This window comes from Brassica oleracea, chromosome C9 (genome assembly GCF_000695525.1).
Source record: "Brassica oleracea var. oleracea cultivar TO1000 chromosome C9, BOL, whole genome shotgun sequence".
Classification (NCBI taxonomy): Eukaryota; Viridiplantae; Streptophyta; class Magnoliopsida; order Brassicales; family Brassicaceae; genus Brassica; species Brassica oleracea.
The window spans coordinates 47187792-47210367 of NC_027756.1; the positions used below are offsets into that span (position 1 = coordinate 47187792).

General features: G+C 33.3%; 2 protein-coding genes across 2 annotated transcripts; one reads left to right on the forward strand and one right to left on the reverse strand.

Annotated features, from left to right (window-relative positions):
* Positions 1 to 392: 392 nt before the first annotated feature.
* Positions 393 to 2347, reverse strand: LOC106315200. The gene is made up of 3 exons (XM_013752949.1): positions 1948 to 2347; positions 1252 to 1881; positions 393 to 1135 (listed from the first exon to the last, which is right to left on the reverse strand). Exons 1-3 carry the CDS (start codon positions 2345 to 2347, stop codon positions 393 to 395), a joined length of 1773 nt encoding a protein of 590 aa, XP_013608403.1.
* A 635-nt stretch (positions 2348 to 2982) lies between these two features.
* On the forward strand, positions 2983 to 5161 carry LOC106312931 (protein GrpE-like). The gene is made up of 3 exons (XM_013750634.1): positions 2983 to 3302; positions 3947 to 4441; positions 4718 to 5161. The coding sequence occupies exons 1-3, from the start codon at positions 2991 to 2993 to the stop codon at positions 4922 to 4924; spliced, it is 1014 nt and encodes a 337-aa protein (XP_013606088.1). The 5' UTR covers positions 2983 to 2990; the 3' UTR covers positions 4925 to 5161.
* The last annotated feature ends 17415 nt before the right edge of the window (positions 5162 to 22576 follow it).

Genomic DNA, 22576 nt, shown 5'->3' on the forward strand with positions numbered 1-22576 from the left:
AATCTTTCCCAAACTAGGTCTTGTTATCGAATGACAGGGTCTCCATATACGAAGGTCATAAAAATCGTGTGTCCTTCAAGTCTAGTTTCAATATCAATCATATGTGCATCCGTATATAAGATAGTAACCGAGGGATCATCCATATAAAAGAGTGCAAGTCCGCCACTTCTACCAACAGGGTCAACAGTACAAACATGATCATATCCAAAAGAAACTTGCACATTTTGCAAAAAACTCCGATTGTTCTTAGTCTCCGAAAGAAATAAAAATCTAGGTAAAAAGCAATGGAACAACTCATGTAGATGCTCCTTGGTCAAGTCGGCTCCCACCCCTTGACAATTCCATGCAATTATGTTCATCCTAGGATTTTTGGTGGTTTGTTGCTTCCCACCTTAGATGATTTTTTTGCTGTTCTTCGAAAACATTTCTGATTTTTCAGTTTCACTTGGAACTTGGGTATGGGCTGGAGAGAGTTTTGGACCATTCTTTGAAGCTTTTGGCTTTGTAGCCCGGCCCACCAAGAGATTCTTCTGTCTGAGAGAGACGCCAGTAGCGAGAGGACTTGGAGAACCGCTTTTCTTCTTCGCCGGAGATGGTCGCGAGCTGGATGATGGCGTCTGAGCAAGGGTAGAGTCCGAACGATGATCAGATCGAGCCTGGGGGCTTGGTTTCGCCGAAAGTTTGTTGTTTTCCTCCAAAGCAGAGAGACCATCAGTCGTCGATTGCTTCGACGCTTTGGCAGAAATGATCGACGCTTCCTTATGTTCCATATCTTCAATTAACAAGTCGTCTTCATCCATCAGATCATCATCATCATAGTTAATTTCATTAGCCATCCAATCTTCATCCTCTAAGATCTTTTCTGCATCTAGGTCCTCCACTGTCTCCATCGTCTTCTCCACAGGCGTGTCAGGTTTGTTTACTATCTCTTGATTCAAAGTCTCTTCTTCTTCTTCTTCTAGAGTCTGCTCATACCAGCTCTTTTCCTTTTCTTTTACCGGGGGGAGTGGTGCGTCTTGCGGTTTTTTTAGAGGAGGAGTCTTCTCTTCGTTGAAGTTTAAACATTTTTTTGCAGAAATTCCTTCATCAGAAGCGTTTTCCAAGTCAGACACTTGCCCTTTCAACTTTTGATTATCTGAAGATCTCTTTCACAGGTTAAGCTTGAATGGCCTTTCCCTTACATGTTCTGGGGAGGAGGTTCTGATTCTCTCTCTCTTTGAGGCTTCTCGGTCGCAGGTTTAAGCAGGGCACTGGGGTCAATAGGTTGTTGCGCACGAGAGGCAGAAGGGGGATGCTCTTCCTCAGAGATTTTCTTTGAAGGTAACTGCTTACTAGTTGTTTTTCGTACTTCCTCTCTTTGTCTACTTGAGGCAAAAGATTTCTCATATCTTCTCTTGTTGGATGTTTCTTTTTGGTGTGGCTGCTTTTCTAGATCATGAGGAGCATGACGGTGGTCTCGGCGGTGATCCTCTCTAGGAGCATAACGGGAGTCAATGCGTTTCCAAACGCTGTCCCTGTTGTCTCTTTGAGAGTAATCTACTGGCCTCCTTTCTTGCATCACATGAGCCTTTGAGCCAGGTGCAGTTGCTCTCCTTGGGTTCTCTCCATTCCTATTGGCCTCCTTTCTAGGATATGGACCTTGGTCTCTCGATAAATCTTTCTCTTTTATGAACTGTTCTTTTTGCTCATCAGGTAGTTGGGGGCAAATATCAATTTCATGAGATAAGAGATGGCAATGGTGGCACCAGCGTTGGAGGTTTGGGTATTCCAGCGATACATGGACGATTTCACCCGAGGGTAGTTGGGCGCGAAGATTGAACTTCAACGGAAGCTCTGCATCCAGCTCCAACTCGAATTTTGCTGCCTTTGCTTCCACATTCCCTACAAGCCCGAGTCACTTCCCAAGAGCTCTGAAGATTGGATCAAACCAAAAGTGTGTCGGGATACCAATGACGCTAACCCAGAAGGTCATCTTATTAGGGAATGAATCGCCTATGTGGGGACTCCAGCGTTCCAAGGTGAAAGACCATTTGTTGAAATGACATGGACGTTTGCTTAACACCTTCTGAAGGTCAGTTTCTGAATCAAAGTCAAATTGAAACCTATGATTCCCTAAATCCACACCTCTGGCTCTACCTTTAACATCCCAGATGCTAGGTCTAGGCAGGAGGGCAATAAGACCTTCAACACTTCGTCGCTCTTTGTTGAAGAGTCTACCCACTAGGCTGAGTTGGTAGCGAACAATGAGCTCAGAGTTGTCGACGTCAGGAAAGATAACCAGGTCATCATTTTCCTCTTCCTGCGGTTGCTTATTGTTCAAGTTGAGACTTTTACTTGGTTGAGACATCTTTAGGTTTGAGGTAACACTAAGCGTGAGGATAAAAGGTCTTACAGGGAGATTAGACTACGGCACATGCGCACCGTTTGCAGATCTGGAGAAAACACCGGGCAGATCTTTCTTTATAGGAGCTTGGACCTAACAAATGAGAGGTAACAAGGAGGATTTGCAGGGTTACAGCCTTGAAAAACACTAGTCAGAACCGAGCTAAACGCAACGGTCTAAAGAGAGTATCAAACTGTCCTGAGTTAAGATGTTGAAGACTTTGCTTTGGTAAGAAGTTCCCATCAGATTGTTGAGAGATTCTATGCCTTAAAACTTCTTTAGGAGTTTAGGACGAGAGAATCACCCGTGGAAAATGAAGAATTTTAAAAAAGGTATGAAGAAAGGTCGCCGGATACTAGTAGTGTCTTCTACAACTCAAATGTTGGCAAGAAAGGTTGTACAGCTTGTAAAAATGGTTATTCTGTATCTTTCTTTTTCTTCAGAGCATAAAATTGTTCCTTACAAACTTCTAGAACTTTCTATCTCCTAGAAAAACTCCCCTACGTACTTCAGTTAAACAGTGACCGTCCGATCAATAAATCAAGACTATATCCAACGGCTGAAAAAAACAAACGATACAAATAGATAACTACACTCGACGGGGGAGATGAACGAACTGTTGGCCCTCTCTCTCTATCTCCCTTATCCCTCTCCGCCACTCTCACCAATGGCCGGTCTACTCAAAACGCCGTCGTTACACCTCACACCGTCTCTACTTCACGCACCCTCTGTGCCCTTCAAGCCCTTCTGCGTCTCCTTCGCCGGAGGAAGGAACACCAGCGTCTCACTCTCTCGCCGAGCTTCTCTCCGCTCCGTCTCCGGTGGCTATCCCCTCCGGTTACTTAACTTCGTACCCTTTGCTTCGGGAGAAGCTGAAACTACTGAGACGGAGGTGGAATCGAGCGAACCCGAAGTCCAGGTTTTTTCGATTAAGCCTCATCTCTGTCTTACCTTCTGGTGGCTTTTGGAAATGTTAATTGGGTGATTAGGGTTTAGGGTTTCGCAATTGGGATTCTCGTGTACGTGTTTAGACTCTTCTGGTGAGTATATTAGTGCAAAGGTGTAAGCTTTGTTGATTACATATTAGCCTCTGAAGGATTCAGATTCAGTCTATTAACGTGATTGTTCAGGTCGGTAACATTGTGTTGGTATTGTCTGTGTGTTGAAACTCTGTTTTGTCTGAGCTTCTTTGCTTAAAGTTCTAAGCTTTGTTGATTATATTACTCCCTGAAGGATTTGTATTCAGTCTATTAATGTGAATATGTGATTGTTCACAGTCAATTGATTATGTTGGTATTTTCTGTATATTGATACTCTGTTTTGTGCTTAAAAGTTTTAAGATTTGTGTGATGATACTCTGTTTTGTCTCGGCTTCTTTGCTTAAAGTTCTAAGCTTTGTTGATTATATTACTCCCCGAAGGATTCGTACACAGCCTATTAATGTGATTGTTCTGGTCAATAGATTGTGATGGTGTGTTGGGACTCTGTTTTGTCTCTGCTTATGAGAAACTGAATTGTCTGTGTAAAGTTGATTGCTTTCTTTCTTCTGAAACCATTGAGCAGGAGACTGATGGTGTGGAGGGTGAAAACGGTGGCGCTGAGGAAGAAGAAGAAGCGGTTGTGGCCATAGCATTGCTGAGTTCGTATAAAGAAGCTCTAGCAGAAAACAACGAGGAGAAAATTGCTGAGATAGAAGCATCGTTAAAGTCCATTGAAGATCAAAAATTTCAGCTCGAGGAGAAAGTCGCCACTTTATCTAACGAATTATCTGTGGAGAGGGATCGGCTGATAAGGATCAGCGCAGATTTCGACAACTTCAGGAAGAGGAACGAGAGGGAGAGGCTGAACCTTGTCTCAAATGCTCAAGGAGAGGTTGTTGAGAATCTTCTGGCGGTTTTGGATAATTTCGAGAGAGCTAAGTCCCAGATTAAGGTGGAGACTGAGGGAGAAGAGAGAGTCACTAACAGCTACCAGAGCATATACAAACAGTTTGTTGAGATTCTAGGTTCGCTTGGTGTTGTCACTGTGGAGACAGTCGGCAAGCAGTTTGATCCAATGGTAAGTTGCTCTTAGCTAATAATGACTTAATTCTAGTGAGATGCCTTTTTAGTTACTATTAGAAAGTACCGTGACAAAAAAAAAAAAAAAAAAAATAAAGCGCTCATGTGTTTAGTCTTAAGGATACATCTTGGGAAAGTTTCAGAACTTTATTGAGTGGTGATTGGTTTCAGTGAGCTGAACTTTACATAAAGCCTTTTGTTGGTTGATCTTTCTTGACTCCTAACAACTGACATCTTTTTTATACTTTTGCTTTTTCTCTTTGATGTGTGAAAGCTTCATGAGGCAATAATGAGGGAGGATTCTGCGGAATACGAAGAAGGTATAGTACTTGAAGAATACAGGAAAGGTTTCTTGCTAGGGGAAAGACTTTTACGTCCTTCAATGGTGAAGGTATCTGCTGGGCCTGGACCAGAAAAGGCAGGTGAAGCTGAAGGATCAGAAGCCATTGCACAAGGAAGCGCAGAAGGATCTTCATCTTGAATGAAAGACAAACAAAGACTAAGCAGGTCTTTATCTTGAATTAAAGACGATCGAGACTAAGCAGTTTTGTGGTGTGCGTAAGAGAGAGAGAGAAGGGTCTTGTTAAGATTAATTATTGGCATTGTTGTTGTTGTTACATTATATCATTTCTACAGAGTTTAGAAAAATAGAACGAGATTTTCTATTGAAATTGATTTTTTTTTTAATTTAATACTGGAAGATAATGGATTTTGTTTATCTATACTCAGCATGAAAATTAGGTGCAAGCAGAGAAAATGTTGATTTCAGTGGGTATAATGATCAGGTACAGGTACGGAACAAAGTGTGTTACTAATGACTCACTACTAAAAATAATTATGCTTACGCCATCTCTAACATAAACCTTTATTGTAATTTTTCACAGAAACCTTTGGAACACAAGTTATACTATTATAGTGAATTTAGTGTGAAATTATATTGTTGGTTGGAGAATTTTTATATGAAAAAAAAAATTAGTGTTAAAATTGCATTAAAATAATGCAATTAAATAGTGTTATAAATTGAAGATATCTTTGGAACGTCCAATGGTGGATTCTCTTTCTCTCCCCTAGTATCTCCAAAAATTAATAATAGAGGATAGAGAGACAATATTATCTGAAATAAGCACATGTGAGAACCTTCAGAACTCCTCTTGACTACTGTTTTTTTTTCTATTTGTTATACTTTCTGTTTTTAGTTAAAATTTGTTATACTTCAGAACTCCTTTTTAATGTTGCTCTGAATACTATGGGTCAGGTTACTTACTGTATTTTGCGTACTATGGGTAAGGTTTGTTATTCTGGTTGTCAGGGTTATTTGGGAACGTGTTTAAATATATGTTGAGTCACAAATACACTTTTTCATTTATTGATTGTTGTTAGGATGTTGGCAATCTCGATCTCTAGAAATGAACTTACCGAGTGATTTCTACTCCCACGATGACACAATATTAAAGCAAAAACTGGACAATCTTCCCGATTCAAAACCGATGTGGTCAACAAGTCCAGTGAATCTATCTATCTACCACAAACTGTGAGAACAGTACCATTTTCAATCCACTAATATGCGATATGTGAGTTTACAAATTCGGTTATAGGTGGGGGAGGTGAAATCATAGCCGGCTAAGTATATGGATCTAGAGGTGCCACGTCCCCGCCCCAGTCTACTAGATTTAATAATTATTCTTAAAATTAATATTTTATTCATATGTTTATTGTCTATTATCAATATAGAGAATCTCTGTAATATTATTAAAAAAATCAATTTGTTATGTGTCGTTCTCACGTTAATTTTTACGATGATTGATTACACTGATACCCTTAATGAATTAAAAATATTACATGTAAAATATTATTATTTATTTTTTATTTAGTTTCTTTTTTAAAATTTTCCAAAAAGAATATACATATAATAATAAAAAAAGATGTTTTACAAACTTAAAAAAATGAATTGAAAAACGAAAATATATGTATATATAATATGATTTCATACAAAAGGGAAAGTTTACAAAATAACAATATTACATTTAAAAAATATTTTCTTAGAATACTGTTATACTTTTTTTATAACTATTTTTTTAGATGAAAAATAGAAATTTTTATATACTATGATTTTATTAAAAACAATATACACAGATAATCTTGATATTAGAAAACATAATTTTAAAAAATAAAAAAAAATTCAAAAAATTAGAAATATTTTTATATATCTATCTACTTTCTTAGATGATTACATAAAATAATTAAGTAACATAAACTGATAAATATTTAATTGACTAAAATTAGTTTATAATTAGTATTATTGAAATGTTTTATTTATTTTTCATATATTTAGCTGACTATAATATCTTTCAATTACAATAAAAAAATCAATAAATTATATTTACTTATATAATATTATTTTCAAATACAATCACAATTTTTTTTACTACTTATTTTTAAGAGTTATTAAAAAACTAAAACTAAATTTGAAAAATAATCATTTTTTGATCAAATAGTTACAAAATAGTTTAATGAGATAGATATATTATATTTTATCATTATTAAATTTATTTTCTTTCTTAATATTAAATTTTCTTTTAAATGTTATGTTTTTATGTTTGTAGAACTTAATAGAACCATAATCTATATACCAAAGCAAATATGTTCTCATTTTTAAGATTAATTAAAATAAATTTCAGTTTCCATTCAATAAATCAAATGCATAAAGTTATTCAGAATTTATAAAATATTTTAATTATTGTAAATATTGATATGTGTTTATGAGCTTCCAAAAATGTATCAGCTACTTATGCATGTAACTTCCTATTGATCATTGCTTTATTTTTCTAATATTTTTTTAAAAAAACATCAACATATAATTTGATAAATATTATGAAAATACATGGATATTTCAACGATAAAGAAAATTGATATGATTTGACTTAATTATAATACAAATAATTATACTTGATTTTGAATTTTAAAGAATATATGCAACTCAATATACTCACAACATGAGTGACATGACTAATCCAACTTATATATAAAATCATAGATTTAACTACGATAAAAATATATAATTTTATAAGAATAGTAATTTATTATATAAATATAAATCATAGGATAACTCAAAACATATTAAAAATGAAAATGAAATATTAACCAACTGTTACAATTTAGTTCTTTTGTAAAATTAATATATACTAGATCATTTTTCCGCGCGTACTTTTATTTTTTTTCACATGTAAATTATCATCTTAATTTAAGATTAATTGTGTTTATTTGATCAATTGCAACTTACTATTTTTACTTTCATGGTAAATCTTTTGTATAAATGAGGAAATTTAGTTTTAAAATTCTATTTCTCGTTTTAAAATTTTATTTATATTAATCTCAAATAAGTTTCTATTATATGAAATGAAAAAGAGTAACCTGACTTTCACAGTAAAATTAGGAAGATAGTTTGAATTACTTTTCTTCTAGTATGTTTGGCAAACTTTACTTCTGTATAAGATATGAAACATTTTAGGGATCAAAATTTCATATAAGTAAAACACATCAGAACAAAAAAAATTGTTCAATAATGCACCTGCATTTATTATTATTGTTTTACGTAAATTTTATAAAATCAATGATTGATAACCGTTTTAGAACTGAAACCGTTTAAAATTTGTCTATGCATTATTAAATCGTAAAAATATTAAATTATAAAATAATATTAATCTGGAAATGATGTAATGTAATAATACTATTATTAGTGACCAATAATTTAAATATAGAAAAATTATTGATATGTACTTTGATATTTCTTAGAAAAATTATTTATTCACCGACCAATAAAAGTCTGCGAGCTCATATTCAGTAGTTGAAAAAAAAGAAACAAAATAATAAGAATTCGCCAAATTATATTATGTTTTTAAAATAAATTAAAAATAAATAAAAAATAGTACAATTTTTTTTTAATCATTGTTAACGCAGTCATCAAAACAATAAACCCTAAATCCTAAACATTAAACCCTAAAAACTAAACCTTAAATTTTTGGGTAAATTCTAAACCCTTGGGTAAACCCTTAATCTTTGGGTAAACCCTAAATCCTTGGGTAAACTTTAAACCCTTGGGTAAACCCTAAACTATAGGATTTAGTGTAATTTTATTGACAACATTAATAATGTTTTTTAAAAAAACTCATTTTTTTGCAGCTAATACTATTTTTTTAATTTATTTTTACTTTTTTTTTTAAACACAATACAACTTAGCAAATTTTTGTTATTTTGCTTTTTCTAAAAAAATTAAATATGATATGACTTGCTATAATTGGCTGGTGAACCTACGCCTTCTAGGGTAAACAAAAAAAAAACTTTTTTAAGAATGCGTAGATGTTGTTTTTGTAAATTTGTTCTAATATAATTTTGATAACATTATAGTAAATAAGTCTTATTTGGCGTTGGACTTCTGTAAATTGAAACACAATTATGGATAAGCTGTTTTCTAATTAAATACAACACATAATAGCGTATGAACCAAAATTTCTTTTGAAAAAATAAATTTAAATATATGGAAGGAATAAACATTAGAAGCTGCAATTAGACATGAACATCCTTTTTTAGAATTTTTGGAGAAACAAATGTATGTTATGATTTCCGAGAGAATTTTAATTTTAGCTTTTACCCCATATTTGATATCATTATTTAAATCTATCTTTAAGAGATAACCATTTTCATAAATACTTTAAATTTCCAAAAACTAAAACTGACATTATAAATCATTTAAAAATGTTTAAAATCATTTATAAAATATTTATAATGGTTCATAAATTCAAACCCAATCCATAAATAATCTACTATGGCAACATAAAACAAAAACTGATAATATACTTTTATCAGCCGTGACCATGACTGGAGCAACATCGTGACCATGACTCTTTCTCTCTGTATCTTCAACAGTGCTCTGAAATCGTTTGTCCTCAAAGATGATGTTATTGTCATCAGAAACATAGCTTGTGTGTGAACTCGATGAAGCCAAGCTTGACTGTTTCTTGAGCTGAACATCTTCTGAACAGCTATCGTTGACATCATGTTTAATTGGATGCTGCTTCGCTCTTCCTACTTTAGGAAATGAATCACTCTGCCTCATCTCCAATGAGTTATCTCGAGAATGACCTCTCTTCCATGAAGCATTTTCTGATTGTTCATCAACATTTTTCTTAGAAAGCTCTTCCCTGGTAGTAGATTGATCTTCTTCTTCCCTATAAATGCTTCTTGGCATTTCTCTTTAACAAAACCTCCGCTTTCCACATTTGAGCTACTATGTCTATGTGAAGGTTCGTTTCTTATATTATCATAAGAGGATGAGTTCGGCGACTCTGTGGAACTCTGCATTGTCATCCTCATCCTTTCTTTACTTGAAAGCTCAACAGCTACACGTGCAGCAAAACTCACTCTTTCACCAGATTCAGCAGCTGCATGTGCAGCAGTCGTAGCATCAGCAAATTCTGTTTCGTATGGAGATGAATCCACATAACCTGGATGAGGGTCTGTGTTCTCTGCCACCATTCTTATCTCCTGTATAAAAGAAGAAATGATTTGTTACATCTAACGCTTCAACATAGAACAAACATTAAACAAAAAGTTTTTTTTTATGAAAAAAAACTAACCAGAAAGTCTTGGATCTTAACGATAGTGATTAGTAGAAGCAGTGCGGCTGGAAGATATTCCGCCAGTTTCATATAAGTTCCGCTCCACGTTAGCAGTAGATGGAGCTTGAAACTCTGGAGGTTGATTGTTTGGATTCTTGAAGAATATGAGTTTATTCCACTCACGGACTGAGAGGAACTTGCTCCACTCTGCTCAAAGAAATTGAAAATGCCATTGAGGAAACTTATACTAAAGAAACAGACTGGTGAAGCTTAGGCTATGAAATGAAGATGTAGTTACTGACCATCAATACAGTCTCCTTTGGATCTGGCTCAACCAAAGATTCTGGTTCCCATGTTACATTATGCTCCGTAGCAATCTCTTTCAAAATTTTGTTCTTCGTTGGACCATCAGGAGCTTTAACCGACAGTTTATCCACCAACTAAGCATACATAGAGAGAGAAAGAATCATCATCATCATCATCATCAAGAATGATGCCTCTCTCCTACGAACATCAGAGAAAGGAAAACAACAACACAAGCAACCAAAACTCACCAAGCGGCTCACACCAGAATCTGACTGCAACCCAACAGCAGCTGAAACAAAATCTTTGCCATACTTAGCAGAGAAATGCTTAACGACATCAGCTAACTCCGCGACATCAGGAAATTATAAGCTTCTGGTATATAAAGAAGGAGGAAAAAAGGAGCTGAAACGAAACCATAAAGAAGGAGTATTGATGGATCGATTAAAACTCAGTCGAAATGGTTTAGGGGGAGAAGCCGAAGTGGCAGAGGAGAAGAGAGAAGACGAAGTGGTAGAGGAGGCGAGAAGAGACACGCTACTTCAGCTCCGCGTCGTAGACCTAGGTCTAATTATTAGATGATCTAAAAGCCCAATCCCAAATCAAAAGAAGCCCACACGCATAAGTCAATTCAGAAAAAAATTTAAGCCCAGCCCGAAAAAGAAATGTTCTGATTGGAGGATTATTTATGCTGACGTGGACATGCTAGAATTGGAGATTATCCCCTTTTAGTATTGTGATGCATGAGACTTCAGAATATTATTGTTATATTAATTTATGAAATTTCGAATCAGACACTTTAGTTTATTTTTTTTATTTCATTCTAAGCACAATATATCTTAAGTTATACATAATCTTCATAAAATATATTTAAATTTCTAAGACAACAACCACCTAAATGCATAATCTTCATAATCTTCCTTTTAAAAAAATAGTCTTAAACAACATAATATATATAAATATATATATATATATATATATATATATATATATTAAAAGTATTAAGCAGTTTATTTAAATAAATCTATTTTCATATTACAAAATAATTTAAATAACGTAAACTAAGATATATTTAATAAATAAAATTTAATATAATCTTTCTTTTTTTATGTTTCCTTTTATATTTTCAAATAAAATATATGATAAAGAAAATATTGGTAAAAATTAAAACGAAAATATTTTTTTTATATTTAATGTTTTCATAAAAAAAAGAAAGTTTAGAAAAATAATCTTGATATTAAAGTAAAGAATTAACCTTCCTTTTTAGAATGTATCAGTTATGTTTTTATGCAGTTTTGTATCTATCATCACTTTATTTTTATAATTTCATTTTTTTTAAATTAACTTATACCAAACTAATAAATCTTATAAAATTAACATAGCCATGAGGCTATTCACAAATAGCCAATTCATAAATATATATACACATCTAAGATGAAAACCAAACTAATGCAATGAATACAATAAATATGATTTGGTCAAATTAGATTAGAAATAGTTATACTAAATTTGACGGAATATATATAACATAATATACCCACAAATGAGTAACTAGACCTATCCAATTATTTTTATACAGAGTCAAACATTAAATAAAAAATAATATATTTTTATTTATAGTAATATGTTTATACATATAAATTATAGACTACTCAGAATATTACTAAATAAATACGAAATTCTCAAATAATATTATAAATATATTAACCAACTATTATAATTAAGTATCATTGTTATGTTTATTTTTGGAACTTTGAATCGATCAACACTTTAGTTTACTTTTACTGTTTGATTCTCAAAACAACATATATTAAATTATACATAATCTTACTAAAATATATATATAAATAAAAAAATAAAACTACATTAAAATAACAAAAGTAATCAAAATTTTAATATGTATAATAAAAATATCTTAGTTGAATCGAAAAAGTAAATATTATCTGATATATCCAAATAATAATCAAACAGTCGAGATATTATATATCCAAAATTATACGTCTAACTAAAATAAATCATGTATATTGATTACAATATAAATAACAGAATAATTAAAAATAAAAATAAAATATTAATAAAATATTATAATATAGTTACTTTAGAAATATTTATACACATTATGAGCACGAGAAAATCACCTAGTGCTATTAGAATTTAAAGCTATTTTAACAATTTTCATTACTTTATAAAAATAATACGGATTAATGATATAATTCAAAATATTGAATATGGTTGTTATACATTCAATCAATTAAGATCATACATGATTTACCAAAAGAGTTTCAATGATTTCATAGTTATGAATCATAATTTTTATAATTGTATTTTTACTCTAATATATTATCTTGTTTTGTTAAAAATAATTACATCTTTTATATAATGAAAACATATCAATATTTTCATACATTTTATGATTTAAATTTCAAGTGTACATAAATTATGAAAACCTAGAAGACTAGAAAACCAAATTTTGTTCCTATATAAAAGCCTAAATTTTTATAGTATGCAATCTGTAAGACTATCCCACCAAAAACATTTAAAATATCTTGTATCTTTTAGTCGAATGGTAAGGAGATGAGTTTGGTACACCAATACGTTTCAAGTTGATACATTTGATGCACGAAACTAAATTACATATTTTTGGACACCTATATAGATATGGGTATCTCTTTATGGTCTATTGATGTATTCAGAGAAAATGTCTATCCGTAAACTGCATCTCATATTAAAATTAGTTTAAATTCCTTCATGACTCGGATACCCTGGATTAATTAAAAAAAAAGCATTTAAAATATCACATGAAATCATTTAAAATATCACATGAAATCTGGACGACGTGTGGAGTCCATCTTTTAGGACAACACATGCTTTGTATTGTCTCTTGTCTGTGTACACGTACAAAATAACCAAAATGATTTTCAGTTCTGTCTCGGTTAGGCTATCGTTTCTATTTTAGAAACGTGTTAACCAACAGAAAAATATCGGTATCCTGTTATTTGTTAAAAGGTGTTATAGAAGTATTGGTTTGTCAAGGAGTAGAGTTATGACTTTCACGGTTTGCGAGGGAATCATTTTTGATGAACCAAGACAAGATGCTGCATCAAAATGAGCAAACCCATGTGCGGTTACACGTCGAGGAAAAAAAGCTAGTTACGTACGGTTACTAACAACAAAAACTGGTTGGATCTTAACAACGGCGAGAAACAGAGTTTTCGGGCTTGCCTAGTGGTAAAGGGCTCCGACTAAAGTTTTCGTTCTGGGTACGAATAGCATTGGCCACTTAGTCGCGCTTTTAACGATGAGTTTTGTATACCCGGATGCAAGATTTCGTGGAATTAATCTTTGAACTTAAAAAGCTTTTAGGATCTTCATGGTTATCAGAAAAAAAAATAGAGCTTTGAGATGCATATTTGAATTCGTGATATCTCCCTCTGGAAATCAAAATTCGATCACGTTCATTTTGTTTGGGCTTAGAACATGTGCTGCTTTGTATACTCTATCTATCGTGCTTTTTATGTCTTGCTGCATAAGTAGCGAAGAGCTAAAATAGAATAACATGCAAAAGAACTTTTATAATCCAAGGGATAAATAGTTCGTTGATAATTGACAGTAGTTTGCATTAAATTGATTACAATTTTTGTTTTTGCTACTTTGTTTACGCATCAAACCTGGTAGAAGAAAGGAAGGAGTTGTGGAGGGACTTATGTGATCACCATAACTCTCCAATCATTGGTCCCAAGCCTTGGATGATATTGGGGGACTTCAATGAAACTTTAGACATGTCTGAGCATTCGAATTTTGATTGCTCACCAGTTATTACATCCGGTATGAGAAGATTTCAGGATACAGTGAATCACTGCTCTCTGGTGAACATGGCCTATCATGGGTATCTATTCACGTGGAACAACAAACGGGGAATGAATCTTATCTCAAAGAAACTGGACCATGTATTAGTTAATGATGTTTGGAGACAGCATTATACTCAATCGTACTCTGTTTTTGAAGCTGGTGGATGCTCTGATCATCTCAGGTGTCAGATTCATATCACTCCACCGGTCTGTCACACAAGAAGAAAACCATTCAAGTTTGTGAATGCAGTCACTTCTTTAGAAGAATTCAAGCTCATGGTTAAAGAGTTTTGGGCAGGAACAGAGGAAATTTTTCTCTCCACTTCATCATTATTTCGTTTCTCCAAAAAACTTAAAAGTCTAAAGCCGTTAATTCGAAACCTGGCCAAAGATAAGATGGGTAACTTGGTCAAAAAGGCTAAGGAAGCACATGAGAAACTCTCCAAAGCTCTGGAAGTTAACCTTTGCTCCCCCTCGATTCAGAACCAACAGTTGGAGAGTGAAGCTTATTCAAAATGGGAATTTGTGGCTGGTCTTGAAGAGGACTTCCTCAAGCAGAGATCAAAGTTACATTGGCTATCTGTAGGAGATCAAAATAATAAGACGTATCATCGAGCCATTATTACTCGGGATGCCATTAATGGTATCAGGGAAGTCAGATGTCGAGATGGTACTTTGGTCACGGAAGAAAGCGAAATTAAAGCAGAGGCAGTGGGATTTTTCCAAGAATTCCTGCAGCCAGATGATTTCACTGGAATGACTGTCGAGAACCTTCAGGATCTCCTACCTTTCAGGTGCGTAGAACAAGATCAACATGTTCTGCTACGTCCTGTTACACCAGAAGAAGTGAGACAAGTTCTGTTTTTTATGCCAAGTAACAAATCACCCGATCCAGATGGGTATAATGCAGAGTTTTATAATTCTACTTGGGAAATCATTGGGGCAGAGTTTGTAGTGGCTATTCAGGCTTTCTTAGCAAAAGGATTTCTACCAAAAGGGGTCAACTCAACAATATTAGCCCTGATTTCAAAGAAAACATATGCTACAGAGATGAAGGATTATCGTTCGATTTCTTGCTGCAATGTAATCTACAAAGTGATATCTAAACGCCTTGCCAACAGATTAAAGCTGATTCTTCCTCAGTTTATTTCTGCAAACCAGTCAGCGTTTGTCAGTGAGAGACTCTTAATAGAAAATTTGCTGCTTGCTACTGAGATTGTGAAAGATTATCACAAGGAAAACACATCATCTAGATGTGCTATCAAGATCGATATTTCTAAAGCATTTGACTCTGTTCAGTGGCCTTTCCTTCTTAACATCCTCAGCGCAATGAACTTCCACCAGCAGTTTATTCACCGGATCTCTTTATGTATCTCCACAGCCTCTTTTTCAGTTCAGATTAACGGTGAGCTATATGGCTACTTCCAGAGTACGAGAGGGCTTCGACAAGGCTGCTCGCTATCTCCGTACCTGTTTGTGATTGTCATGGATGTTCTCTCTAAACTCTTAGACAAAGCAGCAAGTGTACAACGATTTGCCTATCACCCACGCTGCAAAAATCAAGGCCTAACCCACTTGATGTTTGCAGATGATCTTATGGTGATAACAGATGGGAAAGTGCGTTCAGTGGAGGGCATTGTTGGAGTTTTTGATCAATTTACGAAGTACTCTGGGCTGAGAATCAGTATGAAAAAATCAACTATCTACATGGGAGGAGTAGCTGAAGAGAACAGGTTGGAGATTGAGAATAGATTTCATTTCAAAATGGATCAACTTCCAGTTCGCTACTTAGGGTTACCTTTAACCACTAAGAGCATGTCAAGCACTGATTACCAGCCTCTTATTGAAACAATCCGAAACCGAATAGGATCATGGAAGAACAGGTTCTTATCTTATGCTGGAAGGCTGGAACTCCTTGGCTCAGTGATATGGAGTATATCCAGCTTTTGGCTCTCTGCTTTTCGGCTCCCACAAGCGTGTATTAGAGAGATATATAAGATTTTCTCAGCTTTCTTATGGTCTGGCAATGATCTTAATCCCAAAAAAGTGAAGGTTTCCTGGGAGGAAGTTTGTTGTCCTAAAGAGGAAGGAGGTCTTGGTCTGCGATCCCTAAAAGATATGAACAAGGTCACTCAACTCAAGTTCTTGTGGGGGCTGATCTCAAATAAGTCATCTCTCTGGGTAAAATGGATTAACTCAATCATTCTCAAGAATGAGTCAATCTGGTATGTAAAGGAGAATGATCAAAAAGGTTCATGGATGTGGCGCAAAATTCTAAAAATCCGACCTCTTGCTTGACAATTTTGTAAAGTTAAGGTTAATAACGGGAAGTCGACCTCTTTCTGGTATGATCAGTGGTCTTCTGGCGGTTGCTTGATGGAATCCATAGGTCCACGGGGTCAGATTGACATGGGAATCAGACAGCATGATACTATCCAGACAGCTCGGACAAAAAGAAGAAGAAGAACTCATCGACAAGATCGTTTTCTCACTATTGAACACCAGCTTTGCTGTTTGAATCAATCTGCTGCAGAGGACGTGGTTCTTTGGAGAGGGAAACATGATGTGTATAAACCTCAGTTCAGTACTCGGGATACGTGGAACCCTGTAAGAACCACAGGTGAAAAGGTGTCTTGGCACAAAGGAATTTGGTTTGGTCATGCCACTCCAAAATTCAGATTTTGCACTTGGCTTGCTATACGCAACCGACTTACCACAGGAGACCGGATGATTGCTTGGAACACAAGTATTGATGGTAACTGTGTGCTATGTAATCAACATTTGGAGACTCGAAATCACCTTTTCTTTGAGTGTAGTTACACTTCACTCTTATGGCATAAATTGATGAATGGGATCATGGGGAATAGCTATACGGAGGAGTGGAGTGCCATTCTGGCTTTTATGTCTCAGCTAAAGCTCTCGCGGGTTGAGATTTTCCTAGCTCGTTACGTTTTCCAGTCGGCAGTGTACGTGATTTGGCGAGAGAGAAATTCAAGAAATCATGGGGAGAATCCTCGGCCTCTGGAGAACCTCTTCAGAACAATAGACAAGATGACCAAGAACATAGTTATGTCTCTAATGACTCAAGACAAGAGACTGGAGAGAGTTTTTCAAGTCTGGATTGCATATGTAGGAACTTAAGTTGTTCTTTTTTCATCGGTTTGAAAAAGTAAAAAACAAAGTAGCAACTGCTGTAACAATGTGTATTTCTTTTGAATCAAATTTAACATTTTATTAAAAAAAAAAATGAATTTGGTGGATTTTTATATTTGGAGTGGCAACTAGCATATGGTTCACAGAAGTGGTACACATGTTTCTTGTAAAAGTTAATTCAACACGAAAGCATACTAGGTCCCAATATACTATTTGATCAGTTAAATGATTTACAGAGATACATTTGTCTGTACTTTTTTATCAATAATTGACCAACCCTCTCTCGTCTTATGAAAAAAGGTTTAGGGATTTTAGTGGTTTAAACTTATGGGATGCATGAACTTGCAATTGCAGACAAATATTTTTTTAAGAAAATATGAAAAGGCAACTCTAAACACATCAAAGGCAAAAAGACTAGAGAACAATGACGAAACAAATCCAAAAACAAAAACAAATCCAAAGAACGCCTAACAAGAGAAACTAGATTTTAGTCTGCACTTTCAAATTACATAATAACTTTTTGGTTTATATTTTACATAATAATCATATACGTTTTCTCAAAGTGTGAGATCAGATTTGAACTTAAACGTTTGCACTTTGATAAGTATACTTGAGAGTTTAAATATTTTTAAGTATCTTATTACATATTTATAATTTTTATAATTTGGTATTAATGTTTTATTGTCAGATTCTTATCTGCAATTTAAACTTAAACATTAAATTTAAACATAAAGTTTTTATAATACAATGTATTTTATTACAATTAATGAATTTTAAAATGTGTATGTTTTACTTGACTTAAACAATCATATTTTCAATTGTTATTCTTTACCTTTTAATAAGTTAGCGGTAAAATATAATTAAATTTCAAAAACTAATGTAGTTTTGTAAATTTTTTAATTTTTCAAAAATAAATTTAAAATATAGATCATATCTAATAATTTAATTAAATTGGGCTTGAATAATTTAGGTTTTGTTTACATCCAAACTCTTACAAAAATTGGGTTTTGTACATACAAAATTAATCACTTTGGCTTTGTTTTATTAATACAAAATAAGTATGATATGCAATCTGCAGGTTTTATGTCCTAGAAGTTTTCTGGTATACCCGCGCACCTACCTTAAACTGTGTTATTCACCTGTGCACCCGTCCTAAACTGCACAGATTCATCACAATTATTTTCTAACGAAACTTTAACTTTTGATATTTAGTTTTGTTAGTTTTGTGTGTAAACATTTTTTATTTGGTACATATATAATATAAAGTTTATTAAATTTTAACCCATTCTAAAGACATATTATGTAAAGAATATATTAGATATTTTGATACTTTTTTGTAATATTTTTTTCTTATTTTTGGTGCATATATATATATATTTCAAAATATTAATATCATAATATTTTATTCTTAAAAATTAATTTGATTTAAAGAATGTAATTTATATAATGAAAATACATTAGAGTAACCCATTAATTTAATATGTTTCATACGAAATAAAATATTTTAACTGTATTTATTATGGCATTCAATATTTATAAATGGTTTGAAAAGAAATCTAGATAGTATATCTTTTAGAATTATAGTATTCAAATAGTATAATCTCAAACCTAATGAAATATAACAGATATTAAACGTGTGGCGTGATCATATTTATGATTTGTAACCAAATTTAATATCATTTATTAATGTCATTTATCAATATGAAGTTAAAAGGAAAAACATTTTCTATCCATTTAAAAAAAACCAATTGTCTTGCTTAGCACTTTTCTAAAGTGGAAACCCTCTTGATTAAGGGTTCATTAATGTTTATACACCAGGAAGTCTGGGGTTCAAACCCCAGAAAAAAACAAATTATGCAGATTATAGAGAAAAATGATTACAAGAGGTCTTCGGTATGGTGCATGGCGTATCATCGAATATGGATCTCATAAGGCGGCTCGGAGTGATTCAGCTAGACGTGTATTCTCATATGATGGTAGAATTGTCGGCTGTAAAATCGTATATGTAATATTTCTCATCGTTGTAATAGCATAATTAATCGGACGTTAAAAAAAAACTTTTCTAAAAGTCCATACCGCGGTGTTAAAAAAAAGAACTATATATTCTTGTAACAAACGAATATGGATCCATATAAGTCAATTACAGAATATTAGACATTAGTGAAATTGGTGATCTTCATAACAGCTGCCAATTATTTTTTTGTTTAGAAAGGCGATGGAATAGGCTCTTAGGGGATGATACTACATCTAATTCTGAATGTCTTGTACTTAATTTGTGATTAAAAAAGTTTCAAATTTTCACAAGATTTGGCAATATTTTATTTGTAGCATATATTATTTTTCCAAAAATTATGCACAAATCCCTATATATTAAAAAGAAGTATTGTCATTTAGTGATTTCACACTATATTGGACAAGTGACAGTTTCACATTAATTTGAAAATACAGACGTCGACTTGTCGCCTTAATAGAGCTCCTCACAATAATGTTTACTATTTTGCTTACAATTAAACACAAGGAAGTCGTATCCTTTAGCTCATACCGAAGGATATGATGCAAAGCTCATTTACCTCATACCAAATCGCAGATTATTTAGCTCAAAATTGAACTATTTTTTCTATAACACTTTATAACTTCATTATGGTAAAAGAGATATCTCAATCTCTACAAAAGGTACAAGAGAGGAGAGAAACTGAGTCTTAAAAAGGACTGAAACATATAAAAACAGTAATATATATAAAGAGCTCAAAACATGGTGTTTTATCCAAAACAGAAGCCATCACACCTCAAGAGAGCATGCTACGTTGAAAGGCATCGAGTAGTCTCAGTCTGGTGCAATGTATACAGCTTCTTCTTCTTGGATTAATTGGTTCAACCACGACGGACCATCACACACTATATAAACTGATAACGTGGTCGGGTGGAGGTCGCTGTGGTGGTGGTGCGGCCTGGACGTTCTAGAGATGGGCATTCGGGGGCCATTTCTAGAGATGGAGTGTTGTGTAGCAATCAACTGCCCATAAAAAAATTTGGAAGGCCTGCCTCTAAAGCGTATGATACCCAATGATACCCTTGAGAAAGCTCGACGGCCATGAACAACAGGTTATTTCATGTGATCGCGTACTAGCCATGGTACTTCACATTTCACATTAGCGTTTATCCAAGACGAGCTACTATGAATTTAACGAAAGAGTGACATGGTTGATGACAAACAAGATTTTACCTGCTACTCCCCATTTTGTTCTATTGAATTTGCTTCCATCCAGCTTCAACATCTCTCATTTGCAGCAACCGCAAATAAAACTTGCTGCGTGGAGGTTGAAACTAAAGGCAGCTCATAAATCAAGTTCTCGACAGCTATGTCAGTGCAAGATTTCGTTGATGTTATAGCTCATGATCCTACGTGCAATATTTTGTTGATGTTGTACAAAACTTAGCTTATGTCAGCTAAGAAATCAAGTTCTCAACAGAGGGCACATCTTTAGTTTGTGTTATAGCATATGATCTTACGTGCAAGATTTTGTTGATTTTATACATTTTGGAGTTCGTTATTGAGGCTGCTTATTCATGCACGCAAGATTTTGTCGTAGATGAAATTTGTATTATTATGGTTAAACCTATTAAACCGAATTACAAAATCGATTTTTCTTATACCGAAGGGAACCACTGTGTGTATTTTTGACAATATTTTGCTACATTGAGTGATTGGAAAAGTGGACTAATGATAGTGTATTTGCATATATTTCACATCTTTGGTTTATGGCAATATATATATATATATATATATATATAGCAAGGTACAAATATATGACTTTTAATTCATATTTATTGGAGATACATTGTGACTTTAATATGGTTTATTAGACCTATATAAAACTCACTTCTCTCATTCTTAATATCCATTAAAAAATCAAATTGTTTTACTTTATAAAATATATTATATTTAGGGAATACAAATTAAATAAAATAAAATTAACTATTAAATATAAATTCTATTAAACCTACTATTTCTAAAATTTATATTTTTAAACTCAATAAGACAAATTTCTACGAGTATAAATGTACAACTTTTTATATGATGTCTAATATATATGAAAATTCAAACAACACAAATAATATTCGATTATCTTATATAAAATACATAATCTTAAAATGTCATCAATATTGTTTTTACAAAAAAAACACAAATAATATTAGATGTCCTTTGTCTTCAACTATTATTTAGATTTTATTTTATTTTACATTAGTTTAGAAATTGTGAAATGAAACCATTGGCTCGACATCAGACAGTCTAAAATGCATATAACATGAAACCAAACAAATAATAATATTTTTTGGTTTCTCATAAAAAAATGAAAAACTTCACTCATTTTTACAGAAAAAAATAAATAAATATGGATTTAGAATGGTACTTATATTTTAGAAGACTAAAAACAAAAAAAACGTAAAACCTAACCGATATCCAGATTAAACAGAACTAATGTCTTCTTATCCTAAAAAATGAAATTAATAATCTCACCCGTGCAAGGCACGGGTTACTACCTAGTTATTGCTATTATTTAGGAAACTTGCAAACTACAATATTTGGAAATATAAAATGCAATCCGAGTTTTATATTTAGTAGGCAAGTTTATAGGGCAATATTTGCCATAGTTAGGCTAGATTTTAGATTTTAAGATATGTTGTTATTAATATTAATGTATTTGATGAAAATATTATAAGATATAGTTTTAAAAAATATTTTATCTAGAGACAAGTTGGTTCAACCGTGTGCTTCTGTTTCACTACAAGAAAACAGCGATATTCTGACGGACATTCCGACGGAAAATGAAATCCTCGGAATTTCCCGAGGAATTTCCGAGGATATCCCGAGGAAACCCAAAATTTGGTTTCCTCGGAATTTCCTCGGAATATACTGACGGAATTCCGAGGAAATATCAATCCGTCGGAATATTATTATGAAATACCGAGGAAAAATGTATTCCTCGGAAAAAACCGATGAATTCCAAGGATATATTATAGCCGTTGGGGGATTTTAAAGATTCCAAGGAAATTCCGACGAACTAGCCGTTGGCGTCGGAATTCCGTCGGAATTTCCTCAATCTGTCGGCAGGATTTTAACTATAAATACAAGCACTCCTCTTCCTCTTCATTCACTCCATATCTTCATCCTCCCTCTTACTCTATTTACACACGAATTTGATTCATAAAAAA